General features: G+C 36.9%; 1 protein-coding gene across 3 annotated transcripts in view; it reads right to left on the bottom strand.

The window, feature by feature from the left end:
- The window catches only part of DCP2 (decapping mRNA 2), a 50,289-nt gene that overhangs the window by 11,915 nt on the left and 14,512 nt on the right, over window positions 1-23,862 (bottom strand). For 2 of the 3 annotated variants that reach the window (XM_024743386.1, XM_024743388.1), the window contains exons 3-10: window positions 19,741-19,868; window positions 19,227-19,325; window positions 10,785-10,871; window positions 7,130-7,282; window positions 6,892-7,004; window positions 6,685-6,792; window positions 4,382-4,520; window positions 1,523-1,633 (exon numbers count right to left, since the gene is read on the bottom strand). In XM_024743386.1, the coding sequence (XP_024599154.1) occupies window positions 1,523-1,633; window positions 4,382-4,520; window positions 6,685-6,792; window positions 6,892-7,004; window positions 7,130-7,282; window positions 10,785-10,871; window positions 19,227-19,325; window positions 19,741-19,868 (938 nt within the window). The remainder of the gene's footprint in view (window positions 1-1,522; window positions 1,634-4,381; window positions 4,521-6,684; window positions 6,793-6,891; window positions 7,005-7,129; window positions 7,283-10,784; window positions 10,872-19,226; window positions 19,326-19,740; window positions 19,869-23,862) is intronic. The other variant, XM_024743387.1, reaches the window with a different exon arrangement.

Here is a 23,862-nt window from a genome sequence, read left to right as displayed (position 1 = left end):
GATTTTGATTGGTATTGAATTAAATCTATGTATTAATTTGAGGAGAATTAACATTTGTATAGTACTATCATTTTAATCTGTCCAGCTTTTGTTAGGGACAGATGTTGAATTAGATTAAAAGCCTTCTGACCATCTATTAAGACTCTTCTTTGTTCTTGTCACTATTTCTACCAGAGTGGAGTACAATAATAGTAAAGGGCAAGTAGTCTAACAGTAAACTGATCTTTAACATGTGCTTGCTAGTGGAATCAATACACCCCAAGTTAAATCAACAGCACCTAGGGAATTCAAGGAAAATACTTTTGTTAAAAACTTGAAATTACTATTATCACCCACTGTTAAAGAAAGAAAAATAGGTGAAGATACAATAAGAAAATTCAACATAGAAATACCAGGACTGGGACTTCCCTGGTGGTGCAGTGGTTAAGAATCTGCCTGCCAATGCAGAGGACACAGGTTCGATCCCTGGTCCGGGAAGATCCCACATGCCACGGAGCAACTAAGCCCGTGCGCCACAACTACTGAGGCCACAAGCCACAACTACTGAAGCCCGCACACCTAGAGCCCACGCTCTGCAGCAAAGAAGCCACCACAATGAGCAGCCCGCACACCACAACAAACAGTAGCCCCCGCTCACTGCAACTAGAGGAAGCCTGCGTGCAGCAATGAAGACCCAACACAGCCAAAAATAAATTAATTTTAAAAAATAATAAAAATAAAATAAATACATCTTTTTAAAAAAGGAAAGAAATACTGGGACTTACAGAAAAGATAAGCAAGGAGACTTATCAGTTTATGAATTACTTTCTGGAACACAGACTAAAAGAATGGAAGTAAATGCCTTAAAATGCTCACACGTATTTGCCTTTCAGCCTAGTCTAATGACTATGACACTGGCTATGAGTATTGTGTTTTATTTATTTTTGTTTTCTAAATTCTATCAACTTGAACAAAAACAAAAACACTGTGATGTTATTCCAAACTTTTAACTTCATTAAAATAATACAGACTCTATTTAGAAAAATATAGAGAGAAAACTTAGGACTTGTCTAGAAAGCAGGGTTGACTACACACTGTTTCCAAAGTATTAAATCTAAATACCCACATATAGATAACCAACAAGAACCTACAGTATAGCACAGGGAACTCTACTCAATACTCTGTAATGACCTATATATGGGAACAGAATCTGAAAAAGAGTGGGTATATGTATAACTGATTCACTTTGCTGTACAGCAAAAATTAACACAACATTGTAAATCAACTATACTCCAATAAAAATTAATTTAAAAAATAATAAATAAATACCCACATAAAAAGTAAAGATCAGTTGCACATTTGAATCAATGTGATAAACCTATAATTGAGAGTAGGCAGAGATTTTTTAGTGGGTGAATAGTGCGCACACAGCAGGCTCATAAAAATCCTGTCAATATATCAATTCAACGTGCCTCGCCAATGCCCTTGCCCCAGCTTAAAAAGCGTGAACTGACTTCTTAGCATGAGAGCTGTTAACTCTTACCATCAAGGGATTCTGCTGCTTGCCTGGCTGGCTGTGGACCCCATTTGTTCTTTTCTTTTGATTAGGTGACTCTTGATACTGTTTTCTGCCATTTCCCCTCATACTTTGACTCTGTTTTTCCAATAAGAAGAAATAAAATGTAAACCTATAGCATAATGAAACAGGATAAAACAATATATCCCTATGAATGTATTTAGCTGGTTGAATCAGAGTTCAGCAAAGCACCCCCACCCAAAACCTTCCTTAAACACTGGAGAACCACTATCAATATATTTTCTTATAGAAGGTAGTGCTTCACAAAGCAAGAGTCCTCAAAAGATATGAAACAGCAAATATAATGGTCCCTAGGAATCTTTCCACACCTCTTGCCTTATGCCATTTCTGCTCACAGACTGTGTTTACAAGCATGAGGAGTAAAAGAATAATGGGAGCAAGGAGAGGAACAACTTTGAAAACCTTATGTGACTGCCAAAGAAAACCTCTCTGTGAGGGAACACTGAGGCCCACTGACTACAGTCCTTAAAGCTGGAAACAGGCAGCCGATGTGATCACTGTTACCCTAAAATCTGCTTTAAATTATTAATAAACAAATAGGGATTTTTAGAATTAATAATCTCTTTTTATACAAAATAATAAAGACAACTGGTTTTTAAAATTTGGGCCATTATCCCTAAATTTAGACCTAAAACCTAAACATGCAGTAGTTGACATCTTGCTATTATACTGCTTTAACGAGTTAATTTTCTTAGAAAATAACTCTAAGTTTAACTTAAAACACAAAGTTTTTAAACATTAATTTGGCTTTAGAGGTCTTAAAAAGACAGCTATTTAAGAGGACTAGCTAAAACAGTGAGCAGAATAATTTTATTATTATTTTAAAATGTATAAAAATACATTTATTTATGTACATTCTATCTACCTACAGAAAAAATTAAGCAGTTCCTAAAATAGCTTGAAAACAACAAGCTAATTTAAAGAAAGAAAGGTAGGGAAATACAGCTTTCAGAGACTCATGTTACCACAGACTTTTAATTCAATTTCATCCCGTTCTTCTCGGTATTTACCTTTTATTGCGGTACCATATACATAAAATTTAGCACTTGAACCACTTTTAAATGTACAACTCAGTGGCAGTGTACAGTCACAATGTTGTGCAACCACCACCAGTATCCATCTCCAAAACTTTTTCATCATCTAAACAGAACTTCGTACCTATTAAATAATTCCATATTCCCTCCTGTCCCTCAGCCCTGGTAACCTCAAGTTAATTTCTGTCTATAAATTTACCTACACTAGGCACCTCATGTAAGTGGAGTCATACAATATTTGTCCTTTTGTGTATGGCTTATTTCACTTAGCATGTGTTTAAGGTTCATCCATGTTGTAGCACGTACGTATCATAATTTCATTCCTTTTTTTTTTTTTTTAAATATTTATTTATTCATTTGGCTGCACCGGGTCTTAGCTGCAGCATGAGGGATCCAGTTCCCTGACCAGGGATCCAACCCGGGCCCCCTGCATTGGGAGCGTGGAGTCTTAACCACTGGAACACCAGGGAAGTCCCTTTCATTCCTTTTTAAGGCCAAATAATATTCCTCTATATGTTTATTTTGTTTATCCATTAATCTGCTGACAGACACATGGGTTGTTTCCACCTTTTGGCTATCACGAATAATGCTACTGTGAACACTGGGATATAAGTTACCTGTTTAAGTCCCTGCTTTCAATTCTTTTGAGTATGAGCCTAGGAATGGAATTGCTGGGTCACATGGTAATTCTATGTTTAACTATTTGACGAACCATCCAAACTGTTTTCCATGGCAGCTGCACCATTCTACATTCCCACCTGCAATGCACACGGGTTCCAATTTCCCTACATTCTTGTCAGCACTTATCATTCTCCATTTTTTAAATTACATTTTTATTACTTCATACCTAGTGGGTATTAATAGTATCTCCTGTGGTTTTGATTTGCATTCTACTAATGATTGTGAGCATCTTTTCATGTGCTTATTGGCCATTTGTATATATTCTTTAAAGAAATGTCTATTCAAGGTGTCTACCCATTTTTTTAATTGGGTTGTTTTGTTTGTAGTTGAATTGTAGGAGTTCTCCATATATCCTGGATATTAATCCATTAGATATGTGATTTGCAAATTCCCCCATTCCATGGGCTGTCTCTTCTCTTTTGATAGTGATCTCTGATGCACAAAAGTTTTTTAATTTTGATGAAACCAGTATATTTTTAAAAGAATGAAAATAAAAAGAGTGGTACCCAAATAGATGGCTAAAGTAATAAAGACAGATAATACCATGGATTAGTAAGGATGTGGAACAAATGGAACTCTCATATGTTTTGCTGGGGATATAAATTACCTGAGAATATTGAGTATATACTCAAGAACATAGGCATATCCACTGCTCCAACATTTCTACCCAATTCTATATACCCAAAAGAACTGTGTATGTTCCTCAAAAGACATGTACAGAAATATTCATAGCAGTATGGTTTGTAAAAGCCCCAAAGTGGAAACAACAAACATGTCCACTAAGAGTAGAATGGATAAATAAACTGTAATATAATCATACACCAGAATACAACACAGTGATGAACCTTTCACTGGTAGCATATTTACCAAAATCAGATGTTAATTCATATTACTTACTACACTGGATCAATACCAAAGCTGTAAAGGTTAAGGAGTCTCATCCCTACTTCAAATCACAAGTCAGAAACACAGGAGCCTTGGATTAACAATTCAGAACTCTACAACTGTTAATCTGTAATTCCTCAACTCAGATACATTCCAAAGTCAAATGAGCTAAAGTTATGAAAATCTTTAAATGTGTATCACTCACCTTTGCTTTTAAAAGGTCAGACATTTCAGAATGATTATTATTATATGGTTTTTGTTGCAGTGGTTGCCTGTGCTTTACCCACTGGTCACCGGGAGAACCTTCAGGAAATAATTGCTGACTGTGGCGGAATTTGGTTCGACTACACCAAGATTTAAAAAATAAAAATCAGATCAGAAAATTTTCACTTATAGTCTTTCTAACACCTGTTAGTTTATCTTACAGACTACAAATTTTACTTTATTTACTGTCTATCTCCGCCCACTGGAGTATAAGTTCCGTGAGGGCAGGGGATTCTTGTTGACTCTGCCTAACACTTTACCCCCAGCACCCAGAAGAGTGCCTAGCATTCCATATTTCTTGAATGAATTAATACTGTTATTTTTAATCCCAAAGTTTCCTAAATTTATTGATACCACTTCCTCCCTATAAATGATTGTACTTTTAAAAATCTGGGGAGTTCCCTGGCGGTCCAGTGGTTAGGACTCTGCGCTTCCAGTGCAGGGGGCACGGGTTCAATCCCTGGTTGGGGAACTAAGATCCCGCAAGCTGTGATGCATGCCCCCCCACCCCGCAAAAAGAAACACAACTGAAGAAAATAATTCTTTCATAAATTTAATAAATTTAGTAATAAATTCAATAAATAAATCTAGTCGAAACAAACAAATGTCAGTGGATCTTCCTTCTTAACAGGACAGACAACTCAATTCTCAATTCTTTACTAGGATGCTTAAGTATGGAATTTGATCTGGCACAGGTCAGTTATGGACCCCGGCCATGCTGGAAGAGGATCTGAAAAATTAAGCTACATTGTACAGCAAAAAATTCAGGAGCTCAAAAACGATGGAGAAGCAAGTTAAATAAAGATCCAGTCTCAAATACTTATGCAAAAGAAACCAACTGTAACAGTAGTTTGTAGTAAAGAAAAGAAATCGTATTCTGTAGTACCACATACATGTGTAATACAGTCCAGAGCCACTGATCCCAAGATCCATATTATAGTAAGATTGTTTTTGAATATTTCAGAATCTGTCCCCTTTCCCATTTAAAAACTGTAATTAAATTGCAGACTCTCTACTCTTTCTTTAGACAAAACTCAGATATTTCCTCCAACACATCAATAGATGTTATTCTATATGCTAAAAACAGACACCACCCTGCCTAAGCAACCTGAAATTTGGTTAAAGAAGTTATTTATTGTCTCATTCCATTCTCTAGGACCACAAACCCTAACACTGACTGAAAGATGTGGGAATCTTATCACACACTATGGTGGACAGATTCTCCCAAATATGAACAGTGACACAATTTCTTTTCAAACAGTGTCACTATTTCATGACTTTTTAGTAGTGATTGGATTTTTTTAATCTTGACTACATTCCTGTCTACTTTACTCTTTTTCCTTTTTACTGCTTCCCTTATGTTTAGTAGTATATAATTTGGTGATTATAATCATAGATTCTGAAAGGCAGAAATGACCTTTCAAGGCATTTAGTCTAATCTCCTATCCTCATAAAATTCAACTAAAATGGAATATTCCCTATGTGTTTAAAAAATATTGGCTGCAGATGTGTTACTCCTATTGTTTACTTTTTAAAGCTCTGGGATAAAAACAGAACACCTAAATTAGAGAAAGTATAAAAAGCAGCTCTCTCTGAACCTAACAAAGGCAAAGTTCTAGCAAGCTGATTACAAATACATATACTTATTTAAGAAAATTACTTACTCAGCCTACTCTATAATTGTGATTTGGATACAATTACATTCCAACCAAGAAAATGCTCTTTGCGGTTCATGTCCATGTAATAGTCACTCTTTATAATATACAGTCTAGGCTAGGGAAAGAAAAGCAGCAAGCCCAAGCCTTCACAGTGTTATCTTTCTGAACAAATTATACATACACCAGCATCCCTCATCTCCTCTACACAAAAACAAACTTCAATATATTCCCCCCATTCAACCATCTTCAGAAACTCAATTATTTCTAAAGTAAAGATATGAGAACAGGGAAGTAACAGTATAAATATACATACAGAGGATTTTTGTCTTTTCCTCATAGTCTATCTATCCATCTAAAAAGTTGATAAGCTCTTATGTATACCATTTTTAAATATGCCTGAAGCTCCTTTCCAAATTCCACTAACCTCTCATCAAAAACCCTTAAAATTTTTTTCAATTATTTGTGAGACCAGTAATAAAATAGTACCTACAAAAAGGAAGCCAACACCTCTGCAAACTTTATAAGCAAAATGTCACTGCATTAAAAACTATCAAAAAGTCAGAATCCTACGCATATATTTCTTTACCTCAATTTTTCCACAGTGGGTTTAGCTGGTGTGCTACCAGCTGAGGAAAATCCATTGTCGCTATCTGAGGAATCGCCAAATCTTCGAGAAAGCCAGTCCCTTAATGGTCTATGGAAACATTAAGAATTCAATTTTAAAACTTGGCTATGTAAAGAAACTCACTATCAGAATTTATGAAGTTTTGTATTTAAAGAAATACGAACATACCTGATAAAAGGAATGGCCATAAAAAATTTGTTTGGTGCCAAACCAAGTTTGGATTTTGGGGTCATATCATTTCTATGACAGGGCAATTTCTCAATGGAGAACCACTCAATGTTCTGAAACACAAGAAAATAATTCATTTTGTTAGTTATTTATTATCAAGGAGTTTCTAAAAGCAATTTCCTACATCATTTAATTGGGATACTGTCCAGCAATCTGAAAATACTTTTCAATTACATACCCGAATTTCTCTTCTGGTTTTCGGGTTAAATTTGGTATCTTTTGGAATTCCTGGAATGATGTACAAACGAGCAAGCTGGTCATTGATTCGGAGTTCAATGTAATCATCCTTACAAATATAATCTTTAATATCAAAACCAGTTTCTTCAAAGACCTGGAAATAACAAATTTGGATGATGATTTTCAAGTTTTGCTGTTAGACCTTCAGTTCATTAAAATTTGTTTATATCAAAGACAAAAATTTGGGACTTCCCTGGTGGCGCAGTGGTTAAGAATCTGCCTGCCAATGCAGGGGACACGGGTTCGAGCCCTGGTCCGGGAAGATTCCCACAAGCTACAGAGCAACTAAGCCCGTATGCCACAACTACTAACCCCACATGCCACAATCAATCAAGCCGGCGCGCCTAGAGCCCGAGCTCTGCAACAAAGAGAAGCCACCCCAGTGAGAAGCCGGCACACCGCAACGAAGAGTGGCCCCCACTCGCCACAACGAGAGACAAGCCCACACGCAGCAACGAAGACCCAACGCAGCCATACATACATTCATTCATTCATTTAAAAACCACTAAGGAAAAAGAATATTTCAGGGTCTAGTTCTAGCTGTGCCTCTGTTGAACTGTTCACTATGGAAAAACTTCCTTGCATACCTGAGCCTAAGTTTCTTCACCTATTCAGTGAAGGGCAACGTGGGAAACTGTGACTTACAGTAATATATATTTGGTCACTGTCCCCCTTTCTGGTACAAGATCTCCTAAAACCCTTGGAATGTCTTAAGCGAGGAAAGCAAGAGTGTCTTTGTGTTATGTTAATTAGGTGACTTAAGAAGCCCATGTAAGGATTGAGTAAGGACTGAAGCTGGTCGCCAGGTGATTAAGAGGGCTGGAACTTTCAGCCCCTTCTCCCCCACACCTCCAGGGATTGAGCTCAATTGCTAATGGCCAATGATTTAATCAGTCATGACAATGAAATGAAGCCCCCCCTAAAAACCCAAAAGGAGAGTTTCTGGTTTGGTGAACACATGAAGATTTGGGCATAGCAGTGCCCTAGAAGAGAACACGAAAGCTCCTTGCCCTTTCCCTATACCTTGCCCTATGTATTTATGTCTTCCATTTGGCTATTTCTGAGTTATATCCTTTTATTACAATAAACTGATAATCTAGTAAGAAAAACTGAATTCTGAATTCTGCGAATCACTCTAGCAAATTAATCAAACCCAAGGAGGAGCTCAGAAGCACAAATGACAACCTGGACTTGCGACTGGCATCTGAAGCAAAGGAGGGTCTTATGGGACTGAGCCCTTAACATGTGGAATGTGATGCTATCTCCAGGTAGACAGTGTCAGAACTGAGTTGAATTGTAGGACACCCTGCTGATGTCCAAAACTTGCTTGCTGGTTTGGACACACACACACACACACACACACACACACACACACACACACACAATGTAATTGGGTCCAGAACCCTTAAGATGTGAGAATACATCAGTGGTTCCCACTCTGTGGGAAGTCACTGGGAACTCCATATGGATTTTATTCACAGCAACCACAAATCTACACGTATACCAAGCTACAGAATGAAAAGTGTCTTACACCAGCGGCCCATTTCGTGGAAGACAATTTTTCCACGGACCAGGGTTGCAGGGCTGGGTGGGCGCCGCTCACCTCCTGCCGTGCAGCCTGGTTCCTAACAGGCTGCTGACTGGTACCATTCCGTGGCCCAGGGGTTGGGAGCCCCCGTCTTTCACAAAGAAAACCATTTCTCAAACATGAAAACGGAATGTGATTAATACTAATATTTAAGTGGGCAGATTCCAAGAGTATAGCTACAACCACATTTGCACGTGTGTGTGTGGGGAGGTGTTGTAAATGCACTAAAAATGAGAACTAGTGAAGTGGATTAATGGTTCTAAAACTGCCTTTCCTCACCGTGCCTCAAGGACTGCAGGAGCATAAATCTCAGGAATAAAATGTCACATCTAACCCTCACCTTTTCCTTCAGCCAGAGGAGCCATTCTTAATTTGATTAAAATCCCAGGCTTCTGCTTAAAATTTAAAAAGCACTGGTATCTTCTAGCCTTAAAGTTCTCCTTCAGATAACATTTGTGTTCTGTGACAAAGTCCTTCCTCACTTCACCCCCAAATGAAAAAGGCTTTGGAGCTTTAGTGTCTAGTAACCAGTGTGCATCTTTTACACTGGAGTTCGTTCCTCCTCTTCCCTCTAGTTTCAGCACCTTCTAACCAATCAGTGGGACAGAACATGCACAGGCCTGAATATCTTACAAGGTATGGGTGTGAAGGAGATATTTCTATCCATTTTTTTTTTTTTTGTCTCTTCCCTCCTTCTCTTGCCAGTACATCTGGACAAGAGAAAGGTACATCTTTCTACCTTCCTCAACAAGGGCACATCTATACTTGTCTCAAACATGTGTAGACTGTAACTCCCAATTTAAGCTCCTCTACAACACCTAACTCATTTCTGTATACTCCCGATTATGCTAAACCTTTCCCTAATTTTAAGAACTATGTGAATATACTTACTTGAAAACTGCTCTATGGTATATAGAAAAAACAGACATTATTTGTATTTCCTACTTCTGGAAACGACAGAGTGGGAACAGAAATACAGATATGCTACCAAAAAAAAAAAAAAGTTTTCTTGTCCTAAACCAAAACTATACACCTTTTCCAAAATAAAATTCTTTTACCAATTGTGGATTTATTTCACAACTCATGTATGCTATCTGGAGTGAAAGTCCAGATACTTTGGTTTTCCTTTTCTTTGCAACTAAGGTCTACCCTACTCTACTGCTTCAGACATAGCTTAAAAAAATTTGTTTTAATTGTAAATCAATCAGGATGGATATTAGATTTATAACTGTAACAATTAGGACTGGTTTACCTGAAAGTTTACACATCAGTGACATAAAATTGTTTCTCTTCAGAGTTTCCATTAAGAAGGTCAAAAGGGAAGACATAAACCAGAAGACATTCACAATACACTCAAATCCAGACTATATTAAAAAGTCCTATATATCCACAGGACAAGTAAACCAACTTTTTTTAAAAATGGGTAACATGTAAGTGGGTACTTAATAAAAGAGGACATTCAAATGGCCAATAAGAATATGACAATGTGGTCAACATCATTAGACTTCAGAGATACATAAATTAGAAGCACAATGACAGACCATTACATTCCCATGAGAATGACTAAAATTTTTTTAAATTGATATAATTAACATTATATTAACTTCAGATAAACAACATAATTAACTTTTTGTATATATTGAGAAATGACCATAAAATTTTCCCCAGTTTTACTGATATAATTGATATATACCATTGCTTAACTTTAAGGTGTACAGCTTAACGGTTTGACTTGTAATGAGAACTCACTGTAATGAGAACTCTTAGGATCTACTCTCTGAGCAACTTACATACGTATCATACAGCAGTGTTAACTACAGTCATCATGTTGTGTTCACTGCATCCCTAGTACTTATTTATCTTCTAACTCAGTTTGTGCCTTTTGACCAGCTTCCTACAATTCTCCTCTACACGCACACACCCTCTGATAACCACAAAACTGATCTCTCCCTCTATGAGTTTTGTTTTGTTTTTTCAAATTCCACATATAAGTGAGACCATACAGTACCTGTCTTTGTCTGACGTATTTCATTTTGCATAATGCTCTCAATGTCCATCCATAGCGCAAATGGCAGGATTCTTTTTTTTTTAACAGCTGAAATATATTCCATTGTGAATATAACATACCACATATTCTTTAACCATTCATCGATGAACACTTAGGCTGTTTCCATGTCTTGGCTGTTGTAAAAAGTGCTGCTATGAACATAAGAATGCAGATACCTTTTCAAGTTAGCATTTTCATTTCCTTTGGATATATTCCCACTAGTGGAATTGCTGGATCATATGGTAGTTGTAATTTAATTTTTTGAGGATCCTCCATACAGCTTTGCTGTACCAGTTTACAATCTCAGTAACAGTGAACAAGGGATCCCTTTTCTCCACATTCATCTGTCTTTTTAAGGTGGCCATTCTAACAGGCATAAGAGATATATCATTGTGGTTTTGATTTCTATTTGCCTAATAACCTAGTGATGTTGAGCATCTTTTCACATACCTCTATCTTCCATTCCATTAGCCATTCCTCTATCTTCTTTGGAAAAATGTATATTCAGGTCTTTTGCCCATTTTTTAATTGAATTTTTTGTTGAGTTGTATGAGTTCTTTATACAGTTTAGCTATTAACCCCTTATCAAATATATGGTTTTCGAGTATTTTCTCCCATTCCGTAGGCTGTCATTCTACTGTTGACTGTTTCTCTTGCTGTACAGAAGCTTTTGGGTTGATGTAGTCGCACTTGCTTATTTTGGTGCTTTTGGTGTCATAGCCAAAAAATCATTGCCAAGACCCATGTCAAGGAGTTTTTATCCTGTTTTCTTCTAGGAGTTTTATAGTTTCAGGTCTTACATTTAAATTTAAGTATTTAACCCATTTCAAGTTAACTTCTGTGAGTGGTATAAGTCAGGGGTCTAGTTTCATTCTTTTACATGAGAATATCCAATTTCTCCAGCACAATTTACTGAAGAGACTTCTTTTCTCCATTCAGTTTTCTTGGCTCCCTCTTCAAATATTAGCTGACCATATACGTGTGGGTTTATTTCTGGGATCTCAGTTCTATTCCATTGATCTATATATTTGTCTGTTTTTATACCAGTGCCATACTGTTTTAATTACTATAGCTTTATAGTATAGCTTGAAATCAGGCAGTGTGATGCCTTCCACTTTGTTCTTCTTTCTCAGGATTGCTTTGGCTATTCGGAGTCTTTGGTGGTTACATATATATTTTAGAATTTCTTTTCTAATTCTGTAAAACTAATGTCGTTGAAATCTTGAAAGGGATCACACTGAATCTAGACATGGTTTTTGGCAGTAATGACATTAAACAATATTAATTCTCACACTCCATGAACATGGGATAAAAATTTTTTAATTGGTAATTCTATGTGTAGGTCAGGACAACTAGAACTCTCATATGCAGGTGGTGGGAATGTAAATCGGTTCAACCACCTGGAAAACCATTGGCAGTAGATATGCAACTTCCCTATGACTCAATAATTCCACTCCTAGAGAAATGAAGGCTTATTTTCCTCAAAGGACATGTATAAGAATATTTACAGCAGTTTTATTCTGAATAGCCAAAAACTGGATACAATCCAATGCATAAGAGAATGGACAAACTGTGGTATATTTGTACACTGGAATATAACAAAGAGCAATTAAAAAGGACCAACTGCTAATATACACAACAACATAGATGAATCTCACAGGCATTATACTGAGCCAAAGACATAAAACACAAAGAATAACTATTGTAAAATCCTAATTATATGAAGCTCAAGACCAGGCAAAACTAATCAATGGTGATAGAAGTCAAGATAGTGGTTCCCTTCAGGAAATGTGGGGAAAAGTAGGCATTGACTAAGAAGGGGCAGGAAAGAATCTTCTGAGGTGCTGAAAATATTCTTTGACCTAGGTGGTGGTTTCACAGGTATATACATATATAAAAATGAATAACCTGTTAAGATTAGTGTATTTTATGTTCTTATCCTCCAACAAAAAAGTTTTTAAATAACTTTATATAGTTCTTAATTCTATTTTTACAGTTATTCCCTTTAACTACCTTCTTTGAATAATACCTTATAATCAGAAATTAGTATACATTCCAGTCACGTATGTCTGTATAATAATTAGAAACTATGCTAAAGGTAAACTGTATATTCTAAGTTCCTTGTGAGCAGAGCCTGTTACCAAACAGAATCTAACTGAATACATGCTTACTAAAACAAGTATTGGAGGACCGAGGGGCTGTTTCAGATTAGAGACTGAAAACATAACAATTAAATGCAAATACAGTGCATGAGCCTGGATAGGATCCTGGATGGAGAAGGGGGTGGAAACTGCAGAAAAGGACCATAATGGATCAACTAGTAAATATGAATAAGAATTGTCTGTTAGATAACAGAACCTACCAATGTCCCACTCCTGAATTTGATAATTACACTGTGCTTATATAAGAGAACTTCCCACTTCTTAAAATTTACATGTGTAAATAATTAGGGGTTAAGGGGCATTTTGTCTGCAATTTACTCCTAAAGTATTTAGCAATAATAATAAAAACCATTCACCCATATGTATCAAAATAAAGCAAATATGGCAAAATATTAACAGGTGAATCTATTCTTTATATTATTCTTACTATTTTTCTCTATACTTGAAATTCTCTCAATAGTAACACAATTTTAAAGAGTAACATGTAATTAATGTTTAGGTTTTTCTAGTGCATTCATTCAAATATATCCTGTGTGCTTCGTAAGTGGTAGGTACTGTCCTAGGCACTGACTTCAGAAATGAATAAAGCAAGCGCTGCTCTTTAAAGAGCTCCACCTAAAAAAGAAATGATAACTGCAATATGATATATGTGCCAAAAGGTAGGTGGGTGCTATGGGAGTACAGAATCAGGGTGCCTAACTCAGCCTTGGTTACAGGTAAGGTGTGGTTGTGAGTTGGGGTGGTCACCTCTGGAAGGCTGTCATGGGCAGCATCCTATTCTGCTGGATACACTTGAGCTAGGACTTGAAAGATGAACAGAAGTTTGCCAGATAGACAGAAAGAAAAAGACATTCCATTCACATAGCTGGGAATGGCTACAGCTGAAGAATTATATGAGAGGAAATGGTACAACATGAGGCCATCAGCCTAGTTTAACAAAGGCAGCTTGAAACCCTGTACAACCAAACTTAGAATAAACATAATATAGTGACAGACCTCAATTCTAAAAGTGATAAAGACCGATTTACCTCTAAAATTAGGTATTCATTCTCAACAAATATTTACCAGGAAAAAATTTTAATAGCTCACTTACATGTACAGACAACAAATATAAAAATTTTAATACCATACCTTCTGTGTATCAAATCCATTCCTGTATTATAATACAGACTTAATGTTCCTGGCACATGGAATAGGACTAATGTCTCAAATGATATCAGATAAAAATCTCTACATAAGAGTAAAGAGGGCTTCCCTGGTGGCTCAGTGGTTGAGAGTCCGCCTGCCGATGCAGGGGACGCAGGTTCGTGCCCCGGTCCGGGAAGATCCCACATGCCACGGAGCGGCTGGTAAAAAAAAAAAAAAAAAAAAAAAAAAAAAAAAGAGTAAAGAAATGTGCTACCCAAAGAACACCAGCATAGACAATGAAGTCCTCTGGGTAAAATCTATGTCCTATAAGCCTACAAGAGGTAGAATAAACCAATAATTCCTCTGTACAAATTCTATCAAGATTAAATCACATAAATGCATATTAAAGCTTTATTAGAATAAAATATGTTGTTCTGACAAATAATAAGCAACAATATGAAATCTTGAAACCACAAGTGAACTGCCAAGTATTCCCTGTCTTCTCAAAAACAGTTGGTGTTTCACTGCAACTAACAACAAAAATATACTAAGGTTATCCTAATATAGCCTTTCAATAATATCTAGAAAACATTTTTCATATCCCTGTCCTAAATCTACTTCACTGAATACAAGTGATCAGAAACAGGGACTTCCCTGGTGGCGCAGTGGTTGAGAATCCACCTGCCAATGCAGGGGACATGGGTCCGAGCCCTGGTCTGGGAAGACCCCACATGCTGCGGAGCAACTAGGCCCGTGAGCCACAACTTCTGAGCCTGCGCGTCTGGAGCCTGCGCTCCGCAACAAGAGAGGCCGCGATAGTGAGAGGCCCGCGCACTGCGATGAAGAGTGGCCCCTGCTTGCCACAACTAGAGAAAGCCCTCGCACAGAAACGAAGACCCAATACAGCAAAAATAAATAAATAAATAAATAACTCCTACCCTCAGCATCTTCAAAAAAAAACATAAACTCCTATAAATGGAATAAAAATCTGGTTTTTAACTAAGACACTGGTGGTTCTCCCCTCCCTCAAACAGTGTTGCTTTTATTATACTGCAGTACCACCAAGTGGCAGAAGGATACATTGCAACTCTAGCACTGCTAGTTGAATACTTCATCACTCAAAAATGGCAACTACTATGGATTGAACCCTCCAAAATTCTTATGTTGAAGACCTAACCCCCAATATGACTGTATTTGGAGATAGGGCCTCTGAGGAGGTGTTACAGGTTAAATGAGGTCATATGGGTGGGGCTCTAATCCAATAGGGCTCGTGCCCTTATGAAAAACAGGAGATGCTAGCACACTAGCTCTCGGGGCACTCACACAGGCACCTGGCAAAGGTCACATGAGCACGCAGAGAAAAGGCAGCCAACTGCAAGCCAGGATCAGAGTCCTCACCAAGAAGTCAATCAGCAGGCAGCTTGATCTTCCCAGCCTCCAGAGAAGTAGAAAATAAATTTCTATTGTTTAAGCCACCCAGTCTGTGGTATTTTGTTATGGCAGCCTGAGTGGACTAATACAGCAATGCTCCACCTTAGTCCCAAAACTTTTCTCTTTACGAAAAAAGTATTCACTTAAAAATCAGGAATAAAAGTCAAAAGACTTGACTTTAAAACTTCTAGCCTCAAAATTTACAGAAATTAAAGTTAAATCTTCTTTGACAAGTTCCTTTATCAGCTAAAAGAGACTATTATTTAGATCAGAAAGGTTAGAAGTTAGGATTAATTCTTATTATCAAAGGGAACATTTTTTTCCCTGAAATTAAAGGACTGTGGTTCCTAAATATGCTTGTGCTTTCCTCAGAGCAAGACAAAAACTCTAAAACAGGGGGAAAAAATTCATATCGATCCAACAGAAAGGTAAATGTTATTAGGAAATAGATAGATGTACTTAAAAATCACAAATTCCTTCTGTTTTCATCTGTGTGTGTTTAGAAATTCTCACCCATTTATAAATATTCCTTAACTGCCTATATAGCAGTCAAGAACATCAACTCCAGAACCCAAATACCCAAATATCTCTGTTTTGCTGCTTACTGTAAGACTGTGAGCATGTTACTAAACTGCTGTTTCAGTTACCCCCACCTGTAAAATGGAGATAACAATTTCCCATAATGGTTGTATCTTTCCCCACAGGATTCTCTTTAGATCCTACAATCCGCACTCCATTCTCCCACTTCCCATCGCCCCAAGAATAAATTTTATTTACTTTCTTACAAATTACAATGATCCAGTCATTACTGAAATCAGCACCACATAGATAGGACAACTTTTTATCTTAGTATCCCAGAGCAGAGAACAACAAGATAAACCAAAGTGAAAACTGTCTCAGTTCACAGGTTAACTTACTTTTTTACCCTGAATATCCTATTTCTGCATCATCCTGACTCTTTATAATACAGTGCATAAAACTCATCAGAGGGAGGTTTCCAGCACTCCTGGGTCTAGGGTCATTCTTCAGTTTTTCCAAGGTTAGGTATTTGATTCCTCCAAGAAGATCCAATTCCAGAGACAGCTCATTTCACACAATTTAGCCTAAATTTCTGTTATTCCAGTTATTATCTTTTCTGGACTTGGACAACTATCTCACTACTGTAGGACTAGTCTAACTCCATGTTTAAGATCTACAGATCAATTCCTCTAAGTAGGATGCTATGGTTCCCATTTTGTCCTTCCTTATAAGCAAGATGACTACAAAAATTGAAGGTATAAAAAGGGAAAACTTTACAAGTACTGTTTCATCTCCTGCCATCTACAGAAAAGAAAGGAAAAGCTCTTAGAGGATGTGGCAATTCCTCACCTGCTTCCTAAATAGCTTTCGATTTTAAAGGGTGGGCATAAACCTTCACCTACTTGTACAGAAAAAGCTTTGTCTATACGCTGTTGCAAATACTTGCTTAGATAAGTTGTTCCATACTCAATTTAAAATGCAGCATTTTCAATCATTTTTAAAATCTTACTCCAGGGCTTCCCTGGTGGCGCAGTGGTTGAGAGTCCGACTGCCGATGCAGGGGACGCAGGTTCGTGCCCCGGTGCGGGAGGATCCCACATGCCACAGAGCAGCTGGGCCCGTGAGCCATGGCCACTGAGCCTGCGCATCCGGAGCCTGTGCTCCACAACGGGAGAGGCCACAACAGTAAGAGGCCCGCGTACCACAAAAAAAAAACAAACAACAACAACAAAATCTTACTCCAAAGTAAATAACTACTAATAGTTTTTCTACAGCAAATAACCACTAGTGGTTTATAAGAATTTTAACTATTATCCCCCACTAATAATTATACCCAAACTTAAATGAAGCAGTGAACACTGCCACAGGAAAACAATGAGTCAAAAAATAAATAAGGCAAGAGACCCAAATATGTCACAAAATACATACTGCCATCTCAAAAAAAAAAAAAATCTCAAAATTCAATCACCACCAGCTTAGATTCTAAAGATATCACTTCTAGTTATGAAGATCTTGTTTCTAGCTATATCTGGGACTTCCCTGGTGCTGCAGTGGTAAAGAATCCGCCTTCCAATGCAGGGTACACGGGTTCAATCCCTGGTTGGGGAACTAAGATCCCACATGCCGCAGGGAAACTAAGCCTGCGTGCCACAACCACTGAGCCCAGGCACCTCAACTAGAGAGCCCACACGCCGTGGAGCCCACGCACCACAACTAGAGAAGAGAAAACCTGCACGCCATAACTAGAGAGAAGCCAGCACACAACAAAAAAAAGATCACACATGCCTCAATGAAGATCCTGCGTGCCGCAACTAAGACCCAACACAGGCAAAAAAATAATTTTAAAACATTTTATGTCTTACAGAGACTTGCCCGAAGTCTCTAGGCTATTGAACAACATATACTAAAGCTATACTAGAACAAAAACCTTTCAACTTCTAGGCCAGTTCTCTTTCCATTTTATCATACTTCCTCACAGCTCAACTTCTCAAATGTCAAGGACAAGGTGTAATGTTATAAATGATTAGGAACTAATAAATAAGAATACAGTATACAGTATATCACAAGGTACTATACAGTTAAGGCCAAGCGAATGATAAAGACAGCAATTGGTATTAAAGTTCAGATTACTGTGGGCTACAGCTGACTGGTTACATTTTAAAATAAACAGAATTTAGGGACTTCCCTGGTGGTGCAGCAGTTAAGAGTCCGTGCTCTCCATGCAGAGGGCCTGGGTTCTATCAGGGAACTAGATCCCACATGCATGCCGCAACTGAGAGTTCGCATGCCACAACCAAGGAGCCCAAGTGACACAACTAAGGAGCTGGCAAGCCACAACTAAGGAGCCTGCCGGCCGCAACTAAGACCCAGCATAACCAAATAAATTAATTTTTTAAAAAAAAACAGAATTTAAAGAAGAATGAACTTCCTTATTTTACAAATAAAGAAACTCAGGCCCTGTATATAAAGCTAGTTGGTGGCAGTCCTTTAGGGAAAAAGAGTAATTTGAGTTGGGTCTAGAAAGATATCTAGATAAGATTTGAATAGGCAGGAAGAAGACAGGACCTTTCAGGTAGGGAAATCACATATACAAAAGCCTAGAGGCTGAAACAAATCAATCAAATTCAGAGACCAAAGAATTCATTCTTTTGACTATGAATAAAGAAAGATAAATTTAGGAATGGCTAAGTTTTGTGTTGGGGGTAGGGGAGGGAGTTTCAATACTTAATTAAACTTGATCCTACAGGCAGTGGGAGGAAGCTAGAGTGGGTTTTGAGCAACAAACATAAATTTCTTAGAAAAGCCCAAATTATGCATTTGTCTGGAAGCCAAGAATATAAACATAAAACAAAGGTTATAAAAGCCAAAATATTTAACCAATAACAAATTCAATTCTAAAAGGAAAGGTGGAGAAGATATCTAAAAAAAAAGTTAAATAATAGAATAAAAAATGAACAATGAAAGAAAATGGAAACAAATGAGAGAAGAATAAATGACAGATGTGGACAAATGAATCAACAGTTACATTATAAAAGATGTTACTTCATGCAGTCAAGTTCTGGAAAGAGGATTAAATGATCCAAACAAGTTAGTCTCCATGGCTAAAAAAACACACTCAAAGCATAACCACCAAATGTTACTGTTTCAAACTGCAATAACTCACCTCTCTAGCAGCACAATCATGAGGAGCTTCTTCTTTATTTACTTTTCCTTTTGGAAATCCCCAGCCTGATTTTGCTAGGTACCCCTGAACCAGTAATACCTACAAAACAATCAGAGGTAAAAATAAAACTTGCCCTCCTTTCCCATGTTCCTTTCTAAAAGCCAAAAGTGCTTTTCTCCTTACTTCAGGTAACTGTTATCACCAATAATTTTACTTGGTTAACTATCTTTCAGGAAGCTAAATATACTATTACTTTTCCTGTAAAGAAAGGTATTCTGTCCATTTTAAAGTATTTCTTCAAAAATCAAATGATTCCTTTGCAATAAGCCATGCTGCAACAAGTATAAATTATTAAGACCCAGAATGCAGATGAAATATACAAAATCTGGCCTTTTATCCCTAAAAATCTAAGTATATTTTTAAAACCTCAGTTCAGAACATTATAAAAACAACATATTAGGATGAAAACAGCTGATCACCATTTCACTAAAAATCTTTTATTACTCTCACTCACATTTTCAAGTGTCTCATCAAGAATAATTGCACCATATGTTGGCACTCCCATTTTATATTCTTTCCATTCATCCAAAATTTTTTCCACATCTTCACCTTGAGGCAGCAAAAATGGACAATGACTGAAGAGTATACATTGTGTTAAGGAAGCTACTTTCTCCCTTAATACAGCTTAAGCACTTATACACATAAAGAGATCTATTTAAATCAACTGTGTATTTTACATGAAATTACTCATATCTTCACCTCACTTAAGTTTATCCTTCTTGCTTTTGTCTTTTCACATGTTTTCTCTTGAACAAGCCATTGCTAACTTCTGCATTTAGCCTAGACACAAATCAAGTAAATTGTGAATACTCAAATACTCTGGCTCCCTAAGTTAACACAAATAAATTCAGGACCATGTGAACACTTTGAATAATTCTCGTTAAGTGGGTCGAATTCATCATATTAAGAGTCAACAGGGCTTCCCTGGTGGCGCAGTGGTTGAGAGTCTGCCTGCCGAGGCAGGGGACACGGGGTCGTGCCCCGGTCCGGGAAGATCCCACATGCCGCGGAGCGGCTGGGCCCGTGAGCCATGGCCGCTGAGCCTGCGCGTCCGGAGCCTGTGCTCCGCAACGGGAGAGGCCACAACAGTGAGAGGCCCGCGTACCGCAAAAAAAAAAAAAAAAAAAAAAAAAAGAGTCAACAGATACTGAAACTAACAGCAAGAAATATAAGCACAGTACACATATACTGGTAAGAGCTAGGAACCATCAGAATAAGTGAAAGTGGGAATTTCCTGGTGGTCCAGTGGTTAGGACTCCGCACTTCCTGTGCAGGGAGCAGAGGATCAACCTCTGGTCGGGAACTAAAATCCCACAAGCCTCAAGGCCAAAAAAAAAAAAAAAGAAAGTGGAAGTGGCTAACTCTGGGAAGCAGAACTAGGGATGACATATTACACTGCCGAATTTCTTTACCATGTATATATATTGCTTCCATAATTTAAAACATTTTTAAGATGAAGATTTATTAAGGATTATAGAGAAAGGTAAATATGGGTTTTAAGGAAAGTATGGCCTGTTTCAAAAGAAACTGGGTATGCCTCCCCAAAATTGGGCTGAATAAAGTAAGGTTTTTTTTAAGGTAAATAAAACCTAAACCTGTAAAGTATATGCTCAGGCTTCCAATACTCCATGCTACCAAATGCCTCATCACTAAAGCACTATTATGAAAACTGTGCGGAAAATTATAATTTATGATAGCGTTTCTCAAATGGAGGACATTCTCAAGGGTCTTCAAGTCCTCTATGAAAACTTACATATTCTGTCTTTTCATTTTTATGTTAATGTAAAGGCATGTAATATGAGCATACTTTCAATCATTTGGATGATCTCATCCATCAAGTACTACACTACTTGATTTTAGAGACCATATTGGCACTAGTACTTTAACTGCTGTGGGCTACTAAAAACAGAAAAAAAGTAATATGCAAATAGTGTATTAGGGTCAAATGATATTCCATTGTAACACAGAAAGGAAGGTGTCATAACACATAAAGAAAGGTTCTGGGAAAACTTGTAGTACAGGCACATCAAAACACCCTTTAAGACAGCATTATATTCACATTGTGACTAGTAGTTTGGTTTAAACAAAAACATCACATTAAATTCACTTTATGAAAACTAATTTTATGAGTTTTACAGCTTTGTGTTTAAAATTTTGCTTTGGTTTTATAGTTGCAGTAAGAACTAAGGTTCTCAAAGAGCTCAAAAAAGTCAACCATCTATAACAACACTGTAATTAAAAGACAGGCAGTAGATTAATCTCAATATAAACACTCCTTGCCTTTATTTAGGGAGGGGGAAAAAAGAATAAATTATGGATATAATACTAACTATTCCATGAAGCCCTATGGTTATACAACAGCTTGCTAGAATTCTGGAAGCTATTTCTCAATAAAAGTCTGGCTTGAGATGTTCAGTAAAATCCCTTATGTGTTTTAAAGTCACCACAGATTTTTTTGAATCTAATTATAAATTTAAAATAAATGGATATTTTTTCCATTAAAAATTTAACCATAGTGAAAAAAACATATGAATATACCCCAGGAATATAGGTAACTTCCAATAATTCAAAGAGGAAGACACTTATCTAGTTTTTTTTCTTTCTCTTCCTTCTCCCTACAATGTTCCTCATAACTTCAAGGTGCATCAACGTCTCATTTTATCTCATTAACACTTCTCAATGAGAAGTGTTATCTCATTTTTCTACCCATTAAACAACTTCTTTAAAAAGAATAACAAAAACAAAGGTTTAGCAAAAGAAATTAAATCAACTGACAAAACCTTGGAAATTATCTACACTCTTCATTTACCTACTTTTTTCCTATCCCCAAATCACCATAAAATGAGTGAGTTGATAAACCAACCAACTACAGTTCAAGATACACTTGGAATTAATGTTGAAAAGTACTTGCTCAAGTCCACACAATTAGCAAATAACAGAACCCAATCCAAAATGACATCAATTTCCCCAATGACAACTCTTCAATCCTCTTCCATATTCAGGAGTACATAAAGTAATTCAAACAAGGGAGTGGAAAGTTTTTGAATACCATTTTTATTTAATGAGACAATGTATTTAATTTAAAAAACCCTATGACATGCTCTGAGTAATGTTAATTATCTTTCTAATTTTTACTAAAATCACTACTTGGCTACTATTTTGCGTCTTGAATCTGGGTTACTGGGCCCTACACAATAGTTCTAAGAGAAAGATAGAAGATCACATTGATTACATGAAGAATGTAAGAAATTTTAAGCACATATATCTACTTGTATTACATATATCCTCTTTCTTTTTTAACAATTCGGTGATTTTTTTATATGCTCTTTTTATTCTAACATTTTTGCAAAAACATGAAAAATCTGCTCTAACGATAGACAATCGTTTAGATGGTAATCTCCATCCTTCCATTATCATAGACGATATCGATCTCCCCAAGAACAACTCATCTCACGCTCCAGGCTCAGTTCCTTGTATTCCTTGTACTTTACATCCATGCCCACTTCTGGGACCAATTCCCACAGGAACATTCTGGACCTTGCCATCAATAGAACTATTATAGTACTTTGATTAGAATAAAACATTGTGACCACAATTTTCTACGGCAGTCTTCTAATTACTCACAATATACTGTTATTCTACATCTATTTTTGACTGTCTTCCTTTCTCCATATTAGCACCCTCCTGCTTTTATTTCCTTCCCTAAACAATATGGTCCATCACTTTAATCAATGTCTTAAGCAATATCCAAAATTTCTTTGCCCCACTATTCTGAATACAGCTCCCTAGTAAAACCTCAACCCAGTATCAAGTCCAGGACAGCCATTCTGTACCCACACTGCTGAGTGCTTACTGAAGAAAAATCACAAGACCATGCAAAATTAACAAAAGAGAAAACAGAGGCACAGAAAAGCCCCACTATTTGCCCAAGGTTGCACAGCTGGTAAATGGCAAAGGGGGGATGGCAACCCAAGTAATCTGGCTCCAGAGCTCATACTATTAACTTTTATTCTACATAGTCTCACCACTTCAATATCCCACAGGTACCACAAACCAACATGTCCATAACTGAGCCCATCATTCCCCACAAAATTTCTCCTCCATTATTTTTCTACAAATGGAATGGCACACCCATCCACTCAATTGTTCAAATCAGAAACCTGGATACCATCCTCGATTCCTTCTTCCACCTTTCCTCAAACATCCAAGTTAAGACAAATTTTACTCCTAAATACCACTGAAATTTAATCTTTTCTGTTCACTTCTACCACAGGTTTCCATTTCTCAATCATAAATTAATGAAATAGCATCTTAACTAGGTTTCCAATCTCATGTTCCTCCAATTCACTGCCTACACTATTTCAGAGCTTCTTTCAAAACACCCCTAGAGAAATAAAGCAAATATGGCAAAAAGCTAACAATGGGTGAATACATAAAAAGGGTATAATGGCAGTTGATTGTAATATACATTCAACTTCTCTGTAAGTTAAAATTTTTTCCCAAAAGTAAAGTTGTTTTTTTTTTTTAAATCTCCTGTATTCTTTTATTACTCTTATGGATAAAGTCCAAACAAACA

Source organism: Neophocaena asiaeorientalis, unplaced genomic scaffold, assembly GCF_003031525.2.
Source record: "Neophocaena asiaeorientalis asiaeorientalis breed wild unplaced genomic scaffold, Neophocaena_asiaeorientalis_V1.1 scaffold26, whole genome shotgun sequence".
Lineage (NCBI taxonomy): Eukaryota > Metazoa > Chordata > Mammalia > Artiodactyla > Phocoenidae > Neophocaena > Neophocaena asiaeorientalis.
The sequence above is the reverse complement of the archived record's forward strand: the minus strand, read 5'-3'. Positions and strand labels throughout refer to the sequence as shown.